Source organism: Ruditapes philippinarum, unplaced genomic scaffold (genome assembly GCF_026571515.1).
Source record: "Ruditapes philippinarum isolate M1 unplaced genomic scaffold, ASM2657151v2 ctg2696_1_1_1_1, whole genome shotgun sequence".
NCBI classification, from domain to species: domain Eukaryota; kingdom Metazoa; phylum Mollusca; class Bivalvia; order Venerida; family Veneridae; genus Ruditapes; species Ruditapes philippinarum.
The window spans coordinates 99,629-124,771 of record NW_026855017.1 but is presented as its reverse complement, the minus strand read 5'-3'; the positions used below and the strand labels follow the sequence as shown (position 1 = coordinate 124,771).

The 25,143-nt window shown below is 35.4% G+C and overlaps 1 protein-coding gene across 1 annotated transcript in view; it reads right to left on the bottom strand.

Moving 5' to 3' along the window:
* Positions 1–645: 645 nt before the first annotated feature.
* Positions 646–25,143, bottom strand: part of LOC132741850 (uncharacterized) — a 61,559-nt gene continuing 37,061 nt past the window's right edge. The window contains exons 8-12 of the mRNA XM_060730111.1: positions 24,129–24,722; positions 17,352–17,417; positions 13,902–13,979; positions 11,102–11,317; positions 646–824 (exon numbers count right to left, since the gene is read on the bottom strand). Of these exons, the coding sequence (XP_060586094.1) occupies positions 646–824; positions 11,102–11,317; positions 13,902–13,979; positions 17,352–17,417; positions 24,129–24,722 (1,133 nt within the window). The remainder of the gene's footprint in view (positions 825–11,101; positions 11,318–13,901; positions 13,980–17,351; positions 17,418–24,128; positions 24,723–25,143) is intronic.

Here is a 25,143-nt window from a genome sequence, read left to right as displayed (position 1 = left end):
GAAAAAAAAAGAAGAGAGAGTGTAACAATGTTAATTTGATAAAAATTCGCCAGGTAACTATATGTAATTGGGCCCTTCTAACTTGATGTTGTGCTTCTCCACTAGCACCAAAAATATCCTCTTGCCAAAATCTTATTTTTTACTAGCATATCTTCATAAATATAAAACCTCTCATCAGTGTTTTCCACATTCAACCTGTAATTTCACAAGGAAATTTCTCCTGGTCACTTTTTGACAACTCAAAAATTTAGAAATCTGGCATACCATTTTGTTAGTATGCCAACCCTTGTTAAACATTTTGAGCACGGTCCTGAGTGATAATTGGTGACCCCAGAAGCCCCATGCCTCAAAGGTAACAGGAAAAGATAATAATCTTGTGTTGATCACCAACCCATAACCTTGATATCCATAGTCAAAAATTATCAAGCATTTTCATTATTTTCTATTACAGTTCCCGTCCTTCACCTTGAAATGCCATGCATGTGCAGATCTAATTTCATTACTGCTGGTGATATAAACTTCGCAAGATGGGTCTACATGTTTCTTTAAATTAATTATCTGGATTTACCAAAAACCCTATAACAGTAACTTTCTGCGGGTTTCGGTAAAAATAGATTTTGTCAAGCACCATTTTTCGAAGTTATGCTAAGGACATTCCTCAAATTTAAGGACAGCCACATCTAAATGCTCATTAAAGTACACACAAGTTACTTTGGATACTTTCCTTGGCTTGTCAGTTATTAATTCATTAAAATTCACATACACACTATCAGATGTCAGTTGTGACCAATCAAAGTTGCCATTCTCATTTGGACCATTTTTATCTGAAACAAAAATACTTACAAGAATAAAAGACAGTATAATGAATTTCAGACTCCACTTTTGTTACATGGATATATGGCAAATGATAACAAGAGGGCCATGATGGCCCTGAAATCGCTCACTTGTATAAAGGCCCAGTGGGGTGGGGCCAATTTTAACCCAGAAGCTTTTATTTGAACAAACTTGGTAGACACCCATTTGAAGATGTTTCATGATAAATATCTAAGCTCTAGCTGTAAGAAGATTTTTTAAAGTTTTTACTGAAAAACAATGATCCCACCTCTGGGCAGGGCCAATTTTGTCCCCAGGGCTTTTATTTGAAAAACTTGGTAGTCACTCACTAGAAGATAGTTCATGCTTAATATCAAAACTCTAGCTCTTTTTTTTTTAAGTTTTAACTTTATACATATAAGGAAAATCAATGATCCCAGGGCAGGGTCAATTTTAACCAAGAGGGCCCTTATTTGAAAATAATGGCAGACACCTATTAGAAGATGTTTCATGATAAATATCTTAGCTCTAGCTCTTAGTTTTTTTTAAGAGAAGATTTTTTAAGTTTTTACTATATACATAAAGGATAAAACAATGACCCCCTGGGGCGGGGCCAATTTTGACTCCAGGGCTTTCATTTGAACAAACTTGGTAGACACCCACTAGAAGATGTTTCATGCTTAATATCTAAGCTCTAGCTACATGTATTTGGGCTTTTTAAAAGAAGATTTTTAAAGTTTTTACTATATACATATAAGGAAAATCAATGATCCCTGGGGCAGGGCCAATTTTAACCCCAGGGCCCTTATTTGAACAACACTGGTAGACACCTATTTGAAGATGTTTCATGCTAAATATCTTAGCTCTAGCTATTAGGGTTTTTTAAGAGAAGTTTTTTTTAAGTTTTTACTATATACATACAGGAACAAACAATGACCCCCTGGGGCAGGGCAAATTTTGACCCCAGGGCTTTTATATGAACAAACTTAGTAGACACCCACTAGAAGATATTTCATGCTTAATATCTAAGCTCTAGCTTTTTGGGCTTTTTAAAAGAAGATTTTTTAAGTTTTTACTATATACAAATAAGGAAAATCAATGACCCCCCGGTATGGAATGATATTGAGGTAAAAATTACACAATGCCTGCTTACTGTTACAATTTACTTATTGACACTGCTATTGTGCTTATTGGTACAGTCACTATGCATGCTTGTACTTTCATCACGCTTGTTGACACATTACACACTGCCTGCTTACTGTTACAACTTACTTCATCGACACTTCTATTGTGCTTATTAATTACATGTCATTATGCATTGCTTGCACTTTCAATCATGCTTGTTGACATGATATCATGCTTGATGGAAGTTACAACTTGTTTGGTGTTTAGTCTCTGATGCCTTTTTCATATTTTCATTTGAGTGAATGACAGTACAATCTAGCGCTGCTGTGCAATGGTTATCTTGGTTAATTTGTAATGCATCCAAGAACAAATACACGAAGTGAATCAACCAGTATGGAAAAATGTTATTAGGCACTAGGCAAAATATAACTAAGCATAATGTCATTTCAAAAATTATGAGTCACATTTGATAACAGGGCGGCGCTATGTTCTAGTGTGTTTTTCAGTAATTTGAATAATTTTTTCCCGGAAAGATCTATCGTGAATATCCGAATAAGGTATAGAAAGATCTATCAATAGTTTACTTCCCCTTACTTTTCAATTTGCCTTTTGTCGTAACTTTTATTTAGCAAAAAGATTTCAAATAGGACTGTTCGGTCACTTCTTTTACCCCTTAGCATTGACTTAATTGTCTTATGCATGCCATATCGTCCAAATTATATGCCATAACAATTTAACATTGACTCATTGCTTTCAAAATTTTTTACTGTAAGTTTTATGCCAACTGGAATTAGTCAGTAATGATGATGGTACATCTATTTAAGTAATTTGATTTGATTTAGGGGCCAGATTTAATTTTAGCGTCGCCCTTCTTAACATCTCGTTTGCTTAAATTAAATTGTTTTTCTTAGAAATGGAGGACTTTGCGGTTTGAAATTCCACGAAATTAAGGTTGGGGGGAAATCCCCCGGATCCGGGATCGTATTAGATATAGAGGGAAAACTAAATATACTATATTTGAGCCGCGTTTCAGCGGACAAAACCAACGTAATGCCTTTGCGACCAGCATGGATCCAGGACCAGCCTTTCGCATTCCGCCCAGTCTCTGAATTAGGCATCCATTGCCGTTGGCGTATCAGTTTCTCTACTTTGCTATAGGGTTTGTAAGCGATACAGCATGGATCCTGGATCAGACTGCCGGAATGCGCAGACTGGTTGTTTAATACGGATCCCAGCTTTTCTTTGAAAACTATATTCTTTGAAACTTGGTCAATTCCGGGATCCCTATATGTTTTATAGATCCCGGCTTTTCTGAAAACTTTATTCTTGAACTGGTCAATTATCCGGGATCCCTATATGTTAAAATACCGTCCCGGCATTATCTGAAAAAAATATCTTCTCTAGGACTGCGTCAATTTCCGGGATCCCAAATATGTGTAAGTACGATCCTGGCTTTTGCCCCTAGTTTTTATTTCTTTGAGTACCCCCCCCCCGTCCCCCTGTTCTGCTGTCCCTTCCCATGTGCCCTTTCGACTGTTGTTGGGCATGTTGTTCTATTATTTATTTTGTTTTCTTTGAATTCCTTATCTGTTACAAATTATGTATCATTTTAGTGATTTAACCTGTCCGTTCCCTGGGCGAAATGTTACAAATTATGTATCATTTTAGTGATTTAACTGGTCCGTGCCCTGGGCTCCTTGCCCAACTTCGGTTCTTGTTGCTAGGTCGTAGTGCGGGTTGCGTTCTTTGAGTGGTCACCTTTCCTTGTTTGATCTTTTTTATCATATTTATCTGAAAAAAAACTGGTCAATTTCCGGGACTTCCTATATTTTTTTATACGATCCCGGCTTTACTGGCTGAATTGATTCACAACTCTTTTGTCTGTGAAAAAAATACGTTATTTTTAAAGATTTTTTATAACTACATGTACTACAAATCAAACTTATTTAGAAATCTCTACAAAAACATTCAAATGATAATAATAATAATAATAATAATAATACACCGAGAGTAGGTGGTCAAATCCCGGGATTAATATAATTATGTTAAATACGATCCCGGATCCCGGCCTTTCTATCTAATTAATGGTGTAATTGAAACAAAGGGACACAACTGATGGCAACAGCTAATTAAAGTCCGGCATATTCCGCGAAAACTACGAACGTGCGCCCCCTGGTATCAAAATGTGATGTGCAAATTTGCAGTTCACATTATGCTTACTTTCAACTTGCTTAGTGGCTGATTTGCATCTTTCATTGTGTGTGGTCACATCGTATGTTTTGTTCTAGGAGCATTATAACTGTGCAATGTTTGAAATATTAAGCTTATATACAGTCCCGCATGTCTGAAATAATCATTAACGCTACATTTGCACTGTCATTCAGCCATATAGACATCAGGGACTAATATATAAACACCAAACAAAGTTGTAACTTCCAGGCAAGCATGGTATCATTGTTCAACAAGCGTGAATTTAAAGTGCAAGCATTATGCATAATGACTGTACCAATAAGCACAATAGCAGTGTCAATGAGTAAATTGTAACAGTAAGCAGGCAGTGTGTAATTGTCAACAAGCGTGATGAAAGTGCAAGCAGGCATTGTGTAATTTTTACCTCAATATCATTCCATACCCCGGGACGGGGCCAATTTTGACCGAAGGACATTTATTTGAATAAACTTGGTAGACACTGACTAGTTGATGTTTTATGCCAAATATTTAAGCTCTAGCTTTTTCAGTTTTCTACAAGAAGATATTTTAAGTTTTTTCTTTTGGTTGCCATGGCAACCAGAGTTCTGCTTGGAATTATATTCTTTGAACAATTTTCAAAGGTGACTACAAAAGGAACATTCCTGTGAAGTTTGGATGAAATTGTCGTATCTGTTTATGAGGAGATGTCGTTTAAAGGAAAAGTTCACGGAAGGACGCCGGACGAAAAGCGATCACAAAAGCTCATGATGTCATTTTGTGACAGGTGAGCTAAAAAATAACAAGGACTGCCACTGTCCTGATGAAAATGTCAATCAGATATTATGATCAAAGGATTTTATGAAGTTTCATGTTGATACAAAATATTGCCTCAAAAACTATTCTCCCAACAAAAATTAAGTATGAACAAGATTGCATTTGTGAAAATGCCACCACAATCATAATAGTAGTGTAGGAACAGAAGATGTTGTATTTGTTTCTATACAATTGAACTTTGCCATAATGCAGTTCAGTCTAGTATATTTGGAGGTCAAGGTCATATTTCAGTGTGTCAAATGAATGACAATGTGCAGATGTGTCTAATGTTCAGACACAAAGGCCATAGTGCAATAACTGATTCAAAATAAAAGTATTCATTCTTGACAAAAATTTAGGTACATGTATTTACTGTATCGCATAGCTGTATGAAACTTGAAATACAGTTTCCAATTAAGCATTACCTATTTCTGCAAACATAAAAAACATGTTTCGATTTAAAATCATCATTATATATATGGGTGTGAATCATAATGCTCAAATTATTTCATAAATGCCCCTGCAAAGCAAACATTTCTCTTGCTAGAGGTTGTGACTTTTACATTAACTCCCAGCTTAGAAAAATTGCATAACATGTACACATGTATAAAAGACATTCCGATATGATTTGTGTCCTTTCATTATTCAACTATAATTTTTAGAAAACCAAAAATCTCTTAGGACAGGGTCATTTTTGAACCCAAAGCTATAATTTGAACAAGGACAGACTGATTTGTGTTTATTACAAGAATTTGAACCATGTTGGTCACTAAGACCATACTTCATGCAAAATATATTTTTTAATTATCCTATAAACATTTTCTTAATGTCATAGCTGTACATCAAAAATAAGAAAGGCCATTAGGTCAATATCTAGCTCATTTGATATCAAATTTCAGTTCTAAACCTGAAATTGTGCACTTGGTCAAAATGTCATAGCTGTATATAAACAAGAGTACTGCAAAGTACAAAGAGTACTATAAATGCCTGAATGCAAATTTGTTTTAAGAAAATAAAATTTAAAGTAATCAAAAATAGTTTTTAAACAGAGAGGATATCCATTTATATGGAGCCTCTAATACAACATTTTCCACAATTTTTTCCCCAAAACTTAATTTGTTAAGTTATTTCAAAATCATATAAACATATCTCCTTAATTATTATAATCTAAACAGAAAAAAAAAAATTCTAAAAATATAAAATTTGATAAAAACTAGTTCTATCACTAAATGTGATTAATACCCCCACAAGACGTCTTCAGAAATGAGGAAGTTACAGGTAACAGAATACCTTGTTAAAGAATTGAAATAGAGTTATGGTTGTGGGCAATTAAAGATAGTTGTGGTTCTTGTATGTTAAATTTCCTTACAATATGGTTGACCATTGATGAAGTTTTATTGAATTATTTTTGTAATAATCCAGAAAGAGTTACGCTTCTTGAGCACTGCACTTCCTCTCATTGTGCTTTACCATTGTATGAAGTTGCATTGAATTCTCTAAACATTAGTTTTAAGTTATGCACCGGACAAGGTAAAGGAACAAAAGGCAATAAGGCTACAAATACTGAAGATGGAGTTATGGTTATTGTACACTTCCTCTCATTTCGCTTGACCATTGTATGAAGTTGTATTGAATTCCAACTACTAGTTTTCAAGTTATGCACTGGACAAAAAAGTAACAAAGGGCAATAACTGTAATGAGTCAAAATAGAGTTATGCTTCTTCTGCACTGCACTTCATCTCACTGCCCTTAAATGAGTCAAGAAAGTGTTATGGTTTCTGTGAACTGCGCTTCCTCTCAATATACGTGACCATTGTATGGAATTGCATTGAATTCCAAATAGTACTTTTCAAGTTATGCTCTGGACAAGAAAAAAGCAATGGAAAAGAAACAAAGGGCAGTAACTCAATAATTACTCTTAACAGAGTTATGGTTCTTGTGCACTGCGCTTCCTCTTAATGTGCTTAATGATTGTATGAAGTTGTGTTGAATTCCAACTAGTAGTTTTCAAGTTATGCTCCGGACAAGGAAAAGTAACAAAGGGCAATAACTCTGTAATTAGTCAAGATGGAGTTATGGTTGTTGTGCACTGCACTTTCTCTCAATGTGCTTGATCATTGTAATAAGTTGTAATGAATTCCAACCATTAGTCTTCCAGTTATGCTCTGGACAAAAATAAGCAATGAAAAAGTAACAAAGGGCAATAACTCTGTAATTATTTTAGATAGAGTTATGGTTCTTGTGTTCTGCACTTCCACTTAGTGTGCTTGACCATTGTATGAAGTTGTTTTGAATTCCAACCAGTAGTTTTCAAGTTATGGTCCGGACAAAAGAAAGCCATGGAAAAGTAACAAAGGGCAAGAACTCTATAATGAGTCATGATAGTTATGGTTCTTATGCACTGCACTTCCTCTCAATGTGTTTGACCATTGTATGAAGTTATATTAAATTCCAACCATTAGTCTTCAAGTTATAGTCCGGACAAAAGAAAAAAAATTTTTGATATTGATACAAAATGACTAGGTGTGACCTTGACCTGAGGAGAGTCAAACCTGTGCTCTTCACATCGTCTCATTATGGTTAACATTCCTGCAAAGTAGTTTCAATTTCCTTCCACCAGTTCAAAAGATACAGACCGGACATGAAAACTCCTATATAAGTCAATATAAATCAATAAATCCCTGGGGAGGGGCCAATTATGATCTTAGAAAGTGGAAACTTGTGTTCTACATACCGCCTTAAAATTAGTTAAATTTCTGCCAAAAAGTTTTAATTTCTTTCTATTGGTTCAAAATGTACAGAGTGGACACACATTTTGATATTGAAACAAAATGACTAAGTGTGACCTTGACTTTAGAAAGGTCAAACCTGCTCTCTGCACATCGTCTCCTTCCGGTTTACATTGAAATTTTCTGCCGAGTTGTTTCAATTTCCTTCCAACGGCTTAAAACATACAGACAGGACAAGAAAAAGGACGGACATGCCATTTAAATAGACTAAGGGGCCATTTCTTTGTTATTTTCCTTTGTTTAATAGAGGGCCATGGCCCCTTATTCTATTGTTATGGAATGAACTTTATTGTTCTCTTTTGTTCTGTTTACAGTTACATGGCCTTCTACTTCTCTTAAATAGCCCGTACTTGAGAAATGGTACTTATGTGACTTTTCTTTTGATCTTTTTGGCCATTTTTAGTCACACAAAGCTTAAAAAAAGACACACAAGTAAAAACGTAATGAATAGGATCAAAGAGAATTTACTGTTACCCACTGTACTCCAAGTCACACAAGTACCTCTGGGTTTGTATGGATGGACGGACGGACATGATCAAAGTTTGGTACTTAGGTTGCTACTCTTTTGTTCTCTCTACTGTTCTTTAAACCACATAAGAGAATAAATAGCCACTTACGAGCTCAATGAATGAATAGAATCAAAGGAAATTAACTATTACCTATTGTTCCCATAGCCACTTAAGTATTTATATGTTTGTACCGATAGACGGAAAACAAGGTGCATAACAATATATGCCAAACTTCTTTTGGGTGTATAAAGTTTTTTTTTTCACTAGCCACATAAGTATCAAAATGTTTGTTCTGACGGACAGACAGACGGCCAGGGCAAAAGCAATATGTCTCCAAAAAGTTTTGGGAGACATAAATAATCATGGAAATCCAGTTTATACCAAGTTTGTAGTGAATAACTTTTCTAGTTTCTGAGAAAATGGACCTTAACCAAAACTGATGCAGTCACCCCAATGCTGAAGAGATAGTCATGATAATTGCTCCACATTTTTTCTTTGAAAAAGGGCATAACACCAAAATTATAGCTTTCACAATATTGACCCTGATCTTACAATTGCGCCTTGTCATACTTATAAGGAAGTCCATGTTTGTGTTGATACATTTAACAGTATTTGAGTTATGGGCTACAATAAAAAAAATTTCACAATGATAACTAAGGCAACAACCTAGCCATCTTAATAGCTTGAACAGCTAAAAATCATATCACTTGAGTAATTCTGATACAGATACTACATACCACTTACTATGACAATCCACAATAGATTCATGGAATGTTTATAGTCTTTGAGATCTATTTTTTGTGGTGTAGTCACTTAAACAGGCCAATATCTGTTAAATGTGCACACTTCTGTAATGTGCACACAGCCACACAAAGATGCTAAACGACAAATTTGAATTAAATTTGACAAGTATTTTGACAATTGTTAGTGCATGGCATCAGAGGATCCTATTTACACTAATAGCTCACTCAGATAATGCTCCATTTTAGTGACCTGATTCATGCACACTACACATCGTCATTATGTCCAACATGTTTATAAACTTCAGTGCATTTTCATAAAAATTCTTATCTTGACTTTGGATATACAAGTGTGACCTTGACCTCTGACCCCCCCATTTTTGGGGGCATAGAAATTATTAAAAACAAGAGCTGTCACAGAATGTGACAAATGCCCCCGAAAGATTCTAGTTATAAACCACCTATTACATGTTAAGTGTGGTGGTAAACATTGACAATGTTCAAACCCCAGCAGTGACCTTAAAGTAGAAACCCCGAGTTCGCCACACACCATACATCTATGGTAAATTCATATGTGAAAAATAAAAAATCCTTTTATGCATACCCAAGTTTCAGAGCGGACATCACCACCACCTTCTATATTTATATAATATAAAAATTTAAAATGACAAAGTTTGAACCCCCAGAGTGACCTTAACCTTAGTCAAAGAAACCCAGGTCTTGTTCCCGACACACCATACATCTATGGTTATTTCATATGTGAAAGAAAAATTAAAATCCTTTCATGCATACTAAAGTTTCTGAGCAGACACAACCACCACAATCTATATACGACAAAGTTTGAATGCCCAGAGTGACCTTGTAGAAACCCGAGTCTTGTTCGCCACACACCATACATCTATGATTATTTCATATATGAAAGAAAAATTAAAATCCTATCATGCATACTGAAGTTTCAGAGCGGACATAACCACCACCTTCTATAATTAAATAACAAAAAAAATGACAAAGTTTGAACCCCCACAGTGACCTCTACCTGATTCATAGAAACCCGAGTCTTGTTTGCGACACACCATACATCTATGGTTAATTCATATGTGAAAGAAAAATTAAAATCCTTTCATGCATACTGATATTTCATAGCCCACATTACCACCACCTTTTTTATTTATATAACATAAAAAATGACAAAGTTTGAACCCCCACAGTGACCTTGACCTTAGTCGTAGAAACCCCAGTCTTGTTCGCGACACACCATACATATATGGTAAATTCATATGTAGAAGAAAAATTACAATCCTTTCATGAATACAAAGTTTCAGAGCGTACACAACCACTACCTTTTATATTTTTATAACATAAAAAATGACAAAGTTTGAACCCCCACAGTAGCCTTGACCTAACTCGTGGAAACCCGAGTCTTGTTCGCGACACACCATAATTATGGTAATTTCATATTTAAAAGAAAATTAAAATCCTTCCATGCATACTGAAGTTTCAGAGCGGACACGACAACCACCATCTATATTCATATAATATAAAAAATGACAAAGTTTGAACCTGCACAGTGACCTTGACCTTAGTGGTAGAAACCGGAGTCTTATTTGCAACACACCATACATCTATGGATATTTCATATGTGAAAGAAAAATTACAATCCTTCCATGCATACTTAAGTTTCAGACAGACACGACCACCACCTTATATATACATATAACATAAAAAATGGCAAAGTTTGAACCCCCACAGTGACCTTGACCTTAGTCGTAGGAACCCGAGTCTTATTCGCAACACACCATACATCTATGGTTATTTCATATATGAATGAAAAAAAAAATCCTTTCATGCATACTGAAGTTTCAGAGTGGACACGACCACTACTGTCTATATGTATAAAGCCGGACGAACTGACAGACTAAGTGACAGACTGATAGACAGACCGTTCGATTTTAATATGCCACCCTTCAGGGGCATAAAAATGACAAAGTTTGAACGCCTAGAGTGACCTTGACCTTAGTCGTAGGACAGACAGACGGACAGATGGTTCGATTTAAATATGCCACCCTTCAGGGGCATAAAAATTTATAATGACATCTATGAAATAAAGACAAAAAGTTTTTACCTATTCTGATAATGAAATAAACAACATGACAGGCTGTCATAGCATGATTTGTTCCAACTTTGAATACTGTCCCAGCAATACCCTCTTCACAAATGAGGCATCCAACACTCTCTGCCTGAGAGTTCAATGCATTCAAAATTGTTGGAGTAAGTGTGTCATTATATGTTTTCTTTAGTTCACCTGTCTTTCCATTTCTTCGTTTCAAAGGTCTTTTCTCTAACAAAAAAAATACATACATGTATATAAAAAATGATAATATTGTTTCAATATTGTTAAAGCATTTCATTTCAAGGTCAGAGCAAGACACCTGTGAATGCAAGTTTGAGAATGCTGAAATAATATTTTAATTTGGGAAGAGTTTTTATTTGTATAAAATTTTTTTCAGAAAAACAATCTAAATTTGTGCAACCTCAGTGTGCTTGATATATGGATATTCTCTATCAATGAACAAGATATGATTGTAAAACATGTATGACCCTTATTGGCAGCAATTAGTCATGTGATCAGGATATAATGACTGCCTTTTGACCTAGTGACCAAAAAATCAATAGGGGTTACCTACTGGTCATGAACAATCATCGTAACAAGTTCCTAGGCCTAAGCGTTCTATAGCTATAGAGTTGAAACCATTTTACCTACAAGGTCAATGTGACATTGATCTTTGACCCCTTAACTCTAAAATCAATAGGGATCATCTACTGGTCATGAACAATCATCATACCAAGTTTGAAGTTCCTAGGCCAAATTGTTCTTTAGTTATTGATCGGAAACTGTTTTTACCTACACGGTCACTGTGACCTTGACCTTTGACACTTTGACCCAAAATCAATAGGGATCATTTACTGGTCATGAACAATCATCATACCAAGTTTGAAGTTCCGAGGCCACAGCATTCTTTAGTTATTGAGCGGTAACCATTTGGTCTATGGACCGACAGCAATATACCCCCACTTCTTTGGTGGGGGTCATTACAAAAATATTGCTCTGTCATTTCAAGAGATACAAAGTTGATAAAAATTACTGGTTCACATATTTGACCTATAACTGTGGCTTTGACCTGAAAGTGGGGTCCTTCAGATGTAAACTAGAATATATCTCCCCCATAATTGTCCTCTTATGATGGAATAGTGGCATGTAAATCCCAAAAGCATTCACAACTTTTTTTTTTTTTTAAATCCCAAAAGCAGTTAAAAAACCTTTGAAAGCTGGACAAGCTTTCTACCTCTGGTAGCCTTTTTGTGCATCAAAGCGAAATGATGTGCAGACAATAATTATGCTAAGCTAGGATTGGTATTGATCACTCCTTTTAAGTTTCATCTAAATCCCAAAGGAACAGAATCTATGAAAGCCTGTCAAGGTTTTCCTATTTTAAGCTCAAGTGGCCATTTCGAGCAACAAAGCAGAATGTGCCAGTGATATGCTCAATATGGGTGGGTGCTGATCACTCCAGTGAAAGCTGTACAAAGTCTTTCTATTTTTAGATCTGGTGGCCATTTGTACAGCCAAGGAAATGTGCCCACAATATGTCCAACTTGGGTTGGTGCTAATCTGCCAGCAGTTAACCTGCAGAACAAGTGTTAACATTTTTAGACTATAATTTAGATAGATTTCAAAGAGACAAGTAGTGATACTATAACGTTGAATTTTCTTATGGAACAGTCCATTATCAATTTTAGGGAAAATAAAATGAAATTTTTATGTTGGTCAGCAAGTAGTATAGAGCCAGGTCAGCCTACACGTCCTGCATGATTATTTAAACCATCTTGATAAAAGACATAAAAGAATATTAAAAATTTCATTTTTTTTCATAAATAGATTTCCCTTTCTGTTATTGTTTGATTTTATGATTTTATTAACCTGTCAATTCCATACTGATTATACAGTCAATGCACAAAACATATTAATATTCGATAAATGTTTGGTGAATTCCGTGAGAGGTACGCAGTATTATGTGATTAAACTTATCTAGTTTCGATGATTAAATTACACTGACCGTTATAGCGCAATAGGGTGAACTACGGGTATATTTTATCTGAATGTCCAACGTGTTGTAAGATCGTGTCAGAGTATGTCCAGGTTTTTTTCTTATTCATAACTATTTTCAACATTTTTGAAGTTATGGTTGTTCCATTTTTAATATGTTTTGAACTTTTTTGTAAATACTATACTTTTGTATATAACATTGTTATATTATAACTGTTTGTCATAATAGAATTAATTCTGAAAATTCATTCGGATTAAAATCAATAAATGTAATTTCAGTAACCTAAAATACAATACAAAATGTGACAATTCAGTGTTTCTTAGGTGTTTCATATCCGTGTAGACAATTTTGCAAGCGATTGACTATTTTATTAAAAATTTCTTAATAATAAAGAAAGAATAAGTCTAAAAAGAATGCCGAAAGAAGGGATCGCACCTCGGACCTCTCACGCATTAGGTAATCACTTAACCGACTGCGCTATTGCGGATGTTACGAGAACCTGTATTAAGTTAGTGGGAGTTTTCCGAACGTTATTTAAATACTCCATATTAATTCTCGTAAAATAAACGGACACAACCGAAGTGGGATCGAATATTTAAATGAGTGCTATAATGTATTCATAATTGACAGGTCAATAAAATCAGACTATACCAAAGCGACAAGATTTTTTTATAGGTGAGTTCATACTAGTTAAACTATTACAATTGATTTAATGTTAAGCAAGTTGTGCTTATCCAGGAATGTGTCACTATTAATGAAATCTTTCATGACTTTAATGAATCTCTTTACAGAAGAACCTATATAAGTGTTACAAACCTGAGTTAACTTCTGCACAAGCCTCTGTATCTTGAAGTGGCACCTGTTCCCCTGCACCTTTAATATTTTTATTTATATCTGAAAGATGAAAGTTGTTATACGCTTTATACCATGAGAAAAAATTAAAATATATTTTGAATCACAATTCAAAAGGTTAGAAACTATAATTATTATGCTTTCATGCCCCCTGTCATAAAAATTCTGATAACTCTTATGTTACAAAGTTCATCAAAATGTCACAGTTTATTTTTTGGTAACCTTTTTTAAATGACATCATCAATTACAGAAGAAAAAAGAACATGTTTGTTAAACACAGGTGCCCCTAACTCAGATTTTTGTCAGTAACAATTTTTAAACAAGAGGGCCATCATGGCCCTGAGTCAGTGTTGGAAATTATCTATTGTCAATAATTTCCATATATTAAATTTGAGCAAAGAATATATCTTTAAACTATAATTTGAAGAAATGCCATGACCTAGGGCATTTAAGCTTTAGCTTAAATGGGGCCAATCAAATTAATATAAGCAAAGACTACCAAAGAATGCTACAGACAAAGTTTGGTGATTATCCATCAATTATTTCAATAGGAGATGATGTTTAAAGGTTTTTATATTTTTAGCTTTAGATGCCCCTAAAAGGGGCCAATCAAATTAATATGAACAAACTTGATAAAAGACTACAAACAAAATTTGATGATCATCTATCCACTAGCTATAGCAGTAGAAATTTAAAGGTATTTCTATTTTTTGCTTTAGCGGGCCCCTATAAGGGGCCTTTCAAATTAATATGAGCAAACTTGATAAAAGACTACCTAAGAATGCTACAGACAAGGTTTGGTGGTCATCCATCAATTATTTCAGTAGGAAATGATCTTCAACATTGTTTCTTTTTCTAGCTTTAGTGGCCCTAAAAGGGGCCAATCAAATTAATATGAGCAAACTTGATGAAAGACTACCCAAAAATGCTACAGACAAAATTTAGTGATCATCCATCAATTAGTTCTGTAAAAGGAGATTTTTAAATATATTTCTATTTTTAGCTTTAGCAGCCCCTAAAAGGGGCCGATCAAATTAATATGAACAAACTTGATTAAAGACTCCCCAAGAATGCTGCAGACAAAGTTTGGTGATCATCAATTAGTTCTGTAAAAGAAGACGTTTAAAGGTTTTTCTATTTTTAGCTTTAGCAGCCCCTTAAAGGGGCCAATCAAATGTATATGAGCAAATTGGATAAAAGACTTTCTAACAATGCTGCAGACAAAGTTTGGTGATCATCAATCAATTAGTTCTGTAGAAGAAGATGTCTAAAGGTTTTTCTATTTTTAGCTCTAGAGACCCATAAAAGGGGCCAGTCAAATTAATATGAGAAAACTTGATAAAAGACTACCCAAGAATGCTACAGACAAAGTTTGGTGATCATCCATCAATAAGTTCTGTAAAAGGTATTTTTTATTTTTAGCTCTGTTGACCCCTAAAAGGGGCCAATTAAAATGACATGAGCAAATTTAAGTGTGACTGTCACAAGGATGCTACAGACCAAATTTGAGGTAAATCTGCCCAGCAGATTCAGGGAAGAAGACAATTGTTAACTCATGACACCGGAGTATCCCCCTTTGATACTAATAGCTCACCCTGTACCTCCTGTTCTGGTGAGCTAAAAATGGCTTACCTATTCACTTAGTTTTGGAATGAAAAATTGCCAAAATATTGAAAACACAGTTGTGTAACTATACAACTTGACAGTAATGGTGTTTTGCAATTGGGAAAAATATAAGTCGGGAAGACATTGCTATGACTTGTGATGAAGTTAAAAGATATTCAACAATAAAACTTTATCAGATATAATAAACAACTGACCCAAAAGCCCTACCAAACTTAAAGGACCACCTTAACCCATTACCCAATGAGCATTTTGTGAAAAATGGCTGTTTTCATTGAAAAGTCTCCTGTTACAAGTTCAAGTTGCTAAAAAACTATAAAAACTGCTTCAATACTAATCAAACTTGGCATAAATGCTGATTGGACCATTGCCTTTGTAACAACATGCTCAGTCTTAAATTTCCTGTTACCATGGCAACTAGGGGACATCTCAAAATTGCCAAAAATCACTATTTTGGGTTGATTTTTTCCATCAAAATTGATTTCAAAGTGCTGCCACTTCTCAATGGATTGAGATAGATTCAAAGGCTTTTCAGCATTGGTTACACATTACCTTATGAACGACCTGGGGTCATTTTTAGCCTCTCACAAGTCCAAAATTTTCTTGGCGATGAGGGGGACTCCGCTCCCTTTCAGACCCCCCAAACAGAAAGGGGCACATCCCCCTTCTGGCAACCCCCCGATGTATCTTTTGGATGGGGGACGGCGCCGAAAAAGTGGTCAATTTTTAAACAACATTTCTCAAACAAAAACAAGTGTTTGGGGGCCTAAATAAGGCATTTTTTTCACCATTTGAGTAGCAAAAAGGGGGGGGGGGGGGGGAAAAAGGCGTAGAAAGGCGTATATATCTGGTAATGGGTAAACAGAAAATGATGAAAATACCTGAAATTACCCAAAATCGCCTTTTTCCATGTTAGAACATTGCCTAACATAAATTTTGAAGAAAAATTGTTGTTTTGTAGATTTATTTATTTTTTTCATTAACCCATTACCCCATGAGCATTTTGTGAAAAATGGCTGTTTTCATTGAAAAGTCTCCCGTTACAAGTTCAAGATGCTATAAAACTATAAAAACTGCTACAATACTAATCAAACTTGGCACAAATGTTGACTGGACCATTGCCTTTGCACACAACATGCTCAGTCTTAAATTTCCTGTTACCATGGCAACTAGGGGACATCTCAAAATTGCCAAAAATCACTATTTTGCGTTGATTTTTTTCCATCAAAATTGATTTCAAAGTGCTTCCACTTCTCAATAGATTGAGATAGAGTCAAAGGCTTTTCAGCATTGGTTACACGTTACCTTATGATCGACCTGGGGTCATTTTTAGCCTCTCACAAGTCCAAAATTTACTTGGCGATGAGGGGGACTCATCCCCCTTTCAGACCCCCCAAACAGAAGGGGGCACATCTGGCGTATATATCTGGTAATGGGTTAAGTATCTTCCTTCAAAATTTGACAAGGCAGTCTTAAGGACAGCTAAATCCACTTCTGCAGCAGACATGAATGTGTACTTCTTGACCTTTAACAGACCATCACTTGATGTTGTGCCATGTATATTTTAAGCATCATATTATAGTCTCATGATAGTGATTATTTGTGCCAAGTTATCTAAAACCGTCCATGAAGCCAAAAAGTTATGGAGAACATATAACCTAGACATAAGGGGTAGCAACCTGGATGTTGGGTTCTGCACATCAGGTAATAATGGTAATAATTTTTGCCAATTTATTTCATTTTTTTCAGCTGTTATAAAGTTACAGAAGAACTTATATAAGTGTTACAAACCTGAGTTAACTTTTGTATCTTGAAGTGGCACCTGATCCTCTGCATCTTTGATATTTCTATTTTTATCTGAAAGATGAAAATTGTTATACATTTCATTACTTGAAAAACAAGGATGTGTTTGATGAACACAAATGCCCTTGGCTCAGATTCTTTCAATAACAATTTTTCAGAAAATATTAACCAATTCACTCAGTTATGAACAGAAAAATTGCCAATCTGCCATCATTCTGTCAATGTAGGTAAATACTTTTTGAGCTACCGTAGATCTGCGGCCATAAGTCGACCAAAACCGGTTGCCAAAACTGTCCATAAAAATCAACTCGACTCATGGTCGAGTTACTAAAAAAAATTGATCTTATTAGGGTCTTTTTTGAGAGTTCTGTAAGCGGTGATGCGGGCTCATTTTTCAGTACCGATTGGTAAAGAAACATAGACATAATGTTTAAAGAATAAAACTATTAAAATGAATCTTATTTTGATTTTGCAAGGGATTCTCGATAATAATTTTCTGTTTTTAAATCAGCGGTCGGTATAAAGGAAATTGGAAAATCATATTTTAATAGCAATTCGCAGAACACATTTCCCTTTGTTGCTGAAGAATATGAACTAAGAGTCGGTATGTGAGACATAAAATGAAAAAAGTCAAGAGCAATAACTCTGACAAAACAGAAACAAGAGGGCCATAATGGCCCTGAGGTCGCTCACCTGTATATAGCCCCCCCCCCCCCCGGGCCAATTTTTTACCCAAGGGCTTTTATTTGTTTATTTGAACAGACTTGGTAGACACCCATAAGAAGATGTTTCATGCTAAACATCTAAGTTCTAGCTCATTGGGTTTTTAAAAGAAGATTTTTTAAGTTTTTACTATACACATATAGTTAAAAACAATGACACCCCTGGGGCAGGGCCAGTTTTGACCCCTGGGCTTTTATTTGAACAAACTTTGTAGATATTTACTTAAAGATGTTTCATGCTTAATATCTAAACTCTAGCTATTTGGGTTTTTTCAAAGAAGATTTTTAAGTTTTTGCTATACACATATAAGGAAAATCAATGACACCCGGGGCGGGGCCAGTTTTGACCCCAGGGCTTTTATTTGAACATACTTGGTAGACACCCATTAGAACATGTTTCATGCTAAATATCTTAGCTCTAGCTCTTTGGGTTCTTTAAAAGAAGATTTTTTAAGTTTTTACTATATGCATATAGGGAAAATCAATGACCCCCTGGGGCGGGGCCAATTTTGACCCCAGTGCTTTTATTTGAACAAACTTGGTAGACATTCACTAGAAGATGTTTCATGCCAAATATCTAAGCTCTAGCTCTTACGGTTCTTTAAAAGAAGATATTTAAAGTTTTTTCTTTCGGTTGCCATGGCAACCAGAGTTCTGCATGGAATTAAATTCTTTGAACAATTTTTAAAGGTGACCACCAAAGGAACATTCCTGTGAAGTTTGGATGAAATTGGCTCAGTGGTTTATGAGGAGATGTCATTTAAAGTAAAAGTTTACGGACGGACGACGGACGGACGACCGACGGACGGATGGACGGACGAAAAGAGATCACAAAAGCTCAACCTGTCACTTTGTGACAGGTGAGCTAAAAACTCACAAGGGAAACCCAAGGTGCACAATTTCACATGCTGGGCTACATTCCTGTAAAGTTTCATGATTCTTGGTCAAAAGCTATGTGTCACACAAGTTAAAAATTGCAAACTTACACTAAGTCAAGGGCAATAATTATGACAAAACAGAATAAATCCAGGTGCACAACTTCACATGCTGATCAACATTCCTGTACAGTTTCATGACTCTAGGTCAAATATTTTTTGAGCTTCTTGTGACACAAGTTGAATATTGCAAATTTTTACTAAGTCAAGGGCAATAACTCTACAAATATTAAACAAATCCACACAAAAGTATCCAGGTGCACACCTTAAGCTAGAGATTTTTAAGTTTTTGCTATACACATATGAAGAAAATCAATGACCCCTGGGGCAAGGCCAATTTTGTCCCCAGGGCCCTTATTTGAACAAAAATGGTAGACACCCATTAGAAGATGTTTCATACTAAATATCTTAGCTCTAGCTCTTACCTTTTTTTTAAAAGAAGATTTTTTTTAAAGTTTTTACTATATACATAAAGGGTAAAACAATGACCCCCTGGGGAGGGGCCAATTTTGAGCCCAAGGCATTTATTTGAACAAACTTGGTAGATACCATTAAGATTCTTGATATCTATGCTCTAGCTATTTGGGTTTTTTCAAAGAAGATTTTTATTATATACAAATAAGGAACAAGAGCTGTCCGTAAGACAGCGCGCTCGACTTTTTTAGTGCTTGCCTATAATACAAAACATTGACAGTTAAGGGCCATAATTCAAATAAAATCTTTGACAGAATTACCTTCTCCTGGACATGTTTGGGAATCATGATTGTAAACAAGTATTCCAACTTTCAAATTAATATCTCAAACAGTTCAGTCAAAAAGTGGACTGGTACTAAAAACTTAACCAAGATTCTAAGTCGATAAAAGGCCTTAATTTTTAAAACAAATCCTTGACAGAGTTACCTTCTCTTGCGTACAGATGGGGGTAATGATGTGAAATAGCATTAAAAGTTTCAAAGCAATATCTCAAAGGGTTAAGGCAATAAGTGGATTTTACCCATATTCAATGTATTTTCTAAGTCAAAAAGGGGCATAATTCTGTCAAAAACCTTGACAGAGTTATGTCCTCTTGTCTGTTGATGAAGGTCGTGATGGTAAACAAGTATGGTCAGTTTCAAAGCAATACCTCCAATGGTTTTGAAATAAAGTGAGGTGGTACAAAAAACCTAACCAAGCTCAATACACTTTCTAAGTCAAAAAAGGGCCATAATTCTGTCAAAAACCTTGACAGAGTTATGTACTCTTGTCTGTAGATGGAGGTTATGATGGTGAACAAGTATGGTAAGTTTCAAAGCCATACTTGTAATACTTCTGAAATAAAGTGGGGTGGTACGAAAAACTTAACCAAGGTGTGACGCCAACGCCGACGCCGACGCCGGGGCGAGTAGGATAGCTCCCCTTTTCATAGAAAAGTCGAGCTAAAAACAATGACTCCCTGGGGCGGGGCCAATTTTGACCCCAGGGCATTTATTTGAACAAACTTGGTAGACACTGACTAGACGATGTTTCATGCCAAATATTTAAGCTCTAGCTCTTTCCTTTTTTTCTAAAGAGGATTTTTTAATTTTTTTCTTTCAGTTGCCATGGCAACCAGAGTTCTGCCACAAATAAAATTCTTTGATGACTACCAAAGGAACATTCCTGAGAAGTTTGGATGAAATTGGCTTAGCAGTTTACGAGGAGATGTCGTTTAACGTAAAAGATTATGGACTGACGCAGGACTGTCACTTTGTGACAGGTGAGCTAAAAAGCATGCAAAAAGTTAATTCTTGCATAAAAACTGTACATGCTGGTACACATTGCTGCTAAACAGTACAGAATAAACAGGTAATAGATTCTTGTGACACCCAATTGTTGCATGCTTTTTAGTATGCATGACTCTGGGCAATGTTAAATACAGAGGTGTATAAAAAGTGTAAAGAGTCTTTACTTAAACTGACATGTCACTAAGGTGTCAACACTTTTTAAAATGCTAACTGTTTAACTCATTAGCGCATGAGCATTTTGTGAAAAATGGCTGTTTTCATTGAAAAGTCTCCCGTTACAAGTTCAAATTGCTTTAAAACTATAAAAACTGCTTCAATACTAATCAAACTTGGCACATGTTGACTGGACCATTGCTTTTGTAACAACATGCTCAGTCTTAAATTTCCTGTTACCATGGCAACGGAGGATATCTCAAAATTGCCAAAATGACTATTTTGCATTGATTTTTTCCATCAAAATTGATTTCAAAGTGCTGCAACTTCTCAATGGATTGAGATAGTGTCAAAGGCTTTTCAGTGTTGGTTACATGTTACCTTATAATTGACCTGGGGTCATGTTTAGCCTCTCACAAGTCCAAAATTTTCTTGGTCATGTGGGGGGCTGGTGCCCCCTTCAAATCCCCAAACCGAAGAGACATCCCCCTTCTGGCAACCCCCTGATGTATCTTTTGGATAGGGGGCAGCGCCAAGTGATAACTTTTATAAACTACATTCCTCAAACAAAAAAAAGTGTTGGGGGCCTAAATAAGGCATTTTTCACAATTTGACACAACAAAAAGGGGGGGGGGGTGAAAAAGGCGTTAAGGCATGTATATCTGGTAATGGGTTAAACAGTGACTTAATAACCGTGGTAAATGTTTAAACAAACATACTGAAATAATTCTTAGAATTTAAATATCAACTTTGATAAGATAGCACATTTTGTTCATATTTTGTTATACTAGACAACCATTACAAAACATATCTTATTATGGAGAAACTGATTCGTTAGGATCGTACCGTACAGTACATCATAAGACAGCATGCTATCAGAAAAATTGTAATTCTTAAAGTCATAAAGAAACAAAGTAATTTTAAAATTCTAAAATTTCATCAGCTGTTTGTCTTGTACTAAGCTTGATTTCCAGTTATTTAATTCTCTATCTGTTTATTGGTTAAAAAATAGACCAAACCCATTTAAATGGATAACTTGACACCCCTATACTTTGTGACTAACATTTAGAGGTTATATATACATTTATTGTTATCCTCAGTTAATAGGCAAACAAACAATAAATTCAATATGCATCATTCAACATTAAGAGCCATAACTTATTCTTAAAATGGAAAATTCTGTATCTTGCACTGGTCTTTAAAACACATAAACAGATGTGTCTAGAATGACTTTTTAGTGAATAAAATATATATAAACAAGGACATGTAAAGCACCGACACATTAATTTCAAATTTCGAAGACACAAGATGTGATACTATAACAACCCTAAACCTGCCGAATTTCTTAAATGGACTTGTCCAGCTTCCATTTATAGAACAGTCCATTATCAATAGTGTTGATATTAAGATGAAAATCTTAAGTTGGTCAGCCAACATTTTAGAGCCTGGTGCAGACTTACCTGGCTGACTACACTGGTGGTGAAAACTAGTCACTTCCAGTTCCAGGATGTTAAAGGTTAATAGGAGCCTCCATGGCTGAGTGGTTAAGGTCGTTGACTTCAAACCACTTGCCCCTCATTGCTGTGAGTTCGAATCCCAACAGGGACATTGGATTCTTTCATGTGAGGAAGCCATCAAGCTAGCTTACGGAACGTCGGTGGTTCTACTAAGAACGGAATGACCTATATAGTGTTGGTGTGAGGTAAAAACCCAATCAAACAAAAAGGTTAATAACTTGGCCTAGGAGACACTGTTTTATCTACATGTCTTCCAAATTCAATAAATTATAATGATGGGTTTTGCTTAAGCAGCCAATCAGTTCATTATAATATATAAGACAAAAGTATATCTAACTAGAATTCTGTGAGTTGTATGTGTCACCGTGAACAGTATAGCTGTCACTTAGGCATTTTCTTCTTAAACAGGTTATATATAAACACTGCCCTTACAATGTACATGTACCTTTATTTAAGTGGCATTTGAACTGATTGTCACAATGTTACATCAGGATTAACTAGACCTATCACTGAAGGTGATTAATACCCCCACCAGCAACTTTGACTTTTTGAAAAATAAGTAGTCTGAAGATAAATTTGAACACAAACTATCAACCGTGTACAAAGAAATATTTCAATTAATTGTAATCCCAACTGGGGTCTCCAAATAAGCTTGCTATACACCAAGTTTGAATACAATATCTCATTCCTAACTCCAATTATTGTCCAGAAACCATTTTTCTATTTTTAGTAACAATGACCTTGACCCATAGGAATCCAAATGCAATACCAGCTGGGGTCTTCATATAAGCTTGCTTTACACCAAGTTTGATTACAATATCTCATTCCTAACTCTAGGTATTGTCCGGAAACCATTTTTAGTAAGGGTGACCTTGACCTTGAAGCCAGGGGGTCCAAATGCAATACCAACCAGAGTTTCCATATAAGGTTGCTACATACCAAGTTTGATTACAAACCGACCAACCGACAAGCTGACTCACATATACCCCCCCCTAAACTTCGTGTGTAGGAAGCTTATATACACACTCTTGAATCAGTTCCTGAAACCAACCAGTAATGATCAATGAGTGTAAAGTTTCTTGCTCAAGGAGACAACAGCTTGGTCTTGACAGGTTTGAATCCACAAGGGACAGCAATCATAGATTACTAGTCCTACATGTTCACCACTCGTGCATGCCGCCAGATTTGCTCCAAACTCTGTAATTGAATCCTTTTCCAACAGATTTAATCATTTCCCTGATCTTTATTTCAAAGGATATGTGTCAATGTCCCGCTTTGTGGGTGTGGAATTGACTTTACAGGTTGAGGCATCAGAATTCAAGCCAACACTTAACCCCATTTGATAGTAGGAGACGTCTAAATGGGTTTGTATTACTGGAGTTTATGCATCTCATATAGCTCCGGGATATAAGATGGTTTTGACCCCTGGTCTTGCTAAAAGTTTAAAAAAGGTTAACCAAAAAACATCTTTCCTGGTTGCGCAACGGATTTAGATTCGCCAAAAAACAAACAAAACAAAATTCTCTTTGTACTCAGGTGAGATAAAAGCTGGACAAATTGATTCTAGGCTCTGAATCCAGACTGACAACACCATTTCAATATCCTACTTCTTCAGATTTTTCAAGGGGGGGGGGGGGGGGTATAATTAATAAAGCATGTCTTTATAAAGTTATACCATTTGCCCTTGTTCCTTCCTTCTTTGGTATAGCATTTGTACCATTTGGCATTGTTCCTTCCTTCTTTGGTAAAGCATCAGTACCATTCACCATTGTTCCTTCCTTATTTGGTAAAGCACCAGTACCATTCACCATTGTTCCTTCCTTTGGTAAAGCATCTGTACCATTTACCATTTTTCCTTCCTTTGGTAAAGCATCTGTACCATTTACCATTGTTCCTTCCTTTGGTAAAGCATCTGTACCATTTACCATTGTTCCTTCCTTTGGTAAAGCATCTGTACCATTTGGCATTGTTCCTTCCTTTGGTAAAGCATCTGTACCATTTACCATTGTTCCTTCCTTATTTGGTAAAGCATCTGTACCATTTACCATTGTTCCTTCCTTTGGTAAAGCATCTGTACCATTTACCATTGTTCCTTCCTTTGGTAAAGCATCTGTACCATTTGCCATTGTTCCTTCCTTTGGTAAGGCATCAGTACCATTTGCCATCGTTCCTTCCTTCTTTGGTAAAGCACCTGTACCATTAGCAATTTTTCCGTTTGCTTCATTTATAAAAGCAATTTCTTCTTCCGATTTATCAGCTGGTGTTTCACCTTAAACATAAAGCAAATTAACTATAAACAGTGGAACCTCTCTAATTCAAAGATGTCAAACAAAAATGTGTTTAGTTTTGGGTTATACATGTATTCGTTCATAATATAAAAATAGTTTTGAATAATCAGTTTGGATATAATACTAAGAATATTTAATAATGATTAGAAATATGTTAATTATCGATATATGAATGTAAATATCTTATTCTATATTTTTTCAAACTTTTATAGTATAACTTCCCCTCTTGTACTTTCTGTTCTTTTATAAACTACAATGTACATGTAAACATGTGAGACTATTGTTTATGTTGAGCCAGTTGTGCTCATCAAGGAATGTTTCGCAAGTGATGAAATCTTTCTTGACTTCAATGTATCTTTTGCAAGTGATGAAATCTTTCATGACTTCAATGTATGTTTTAAA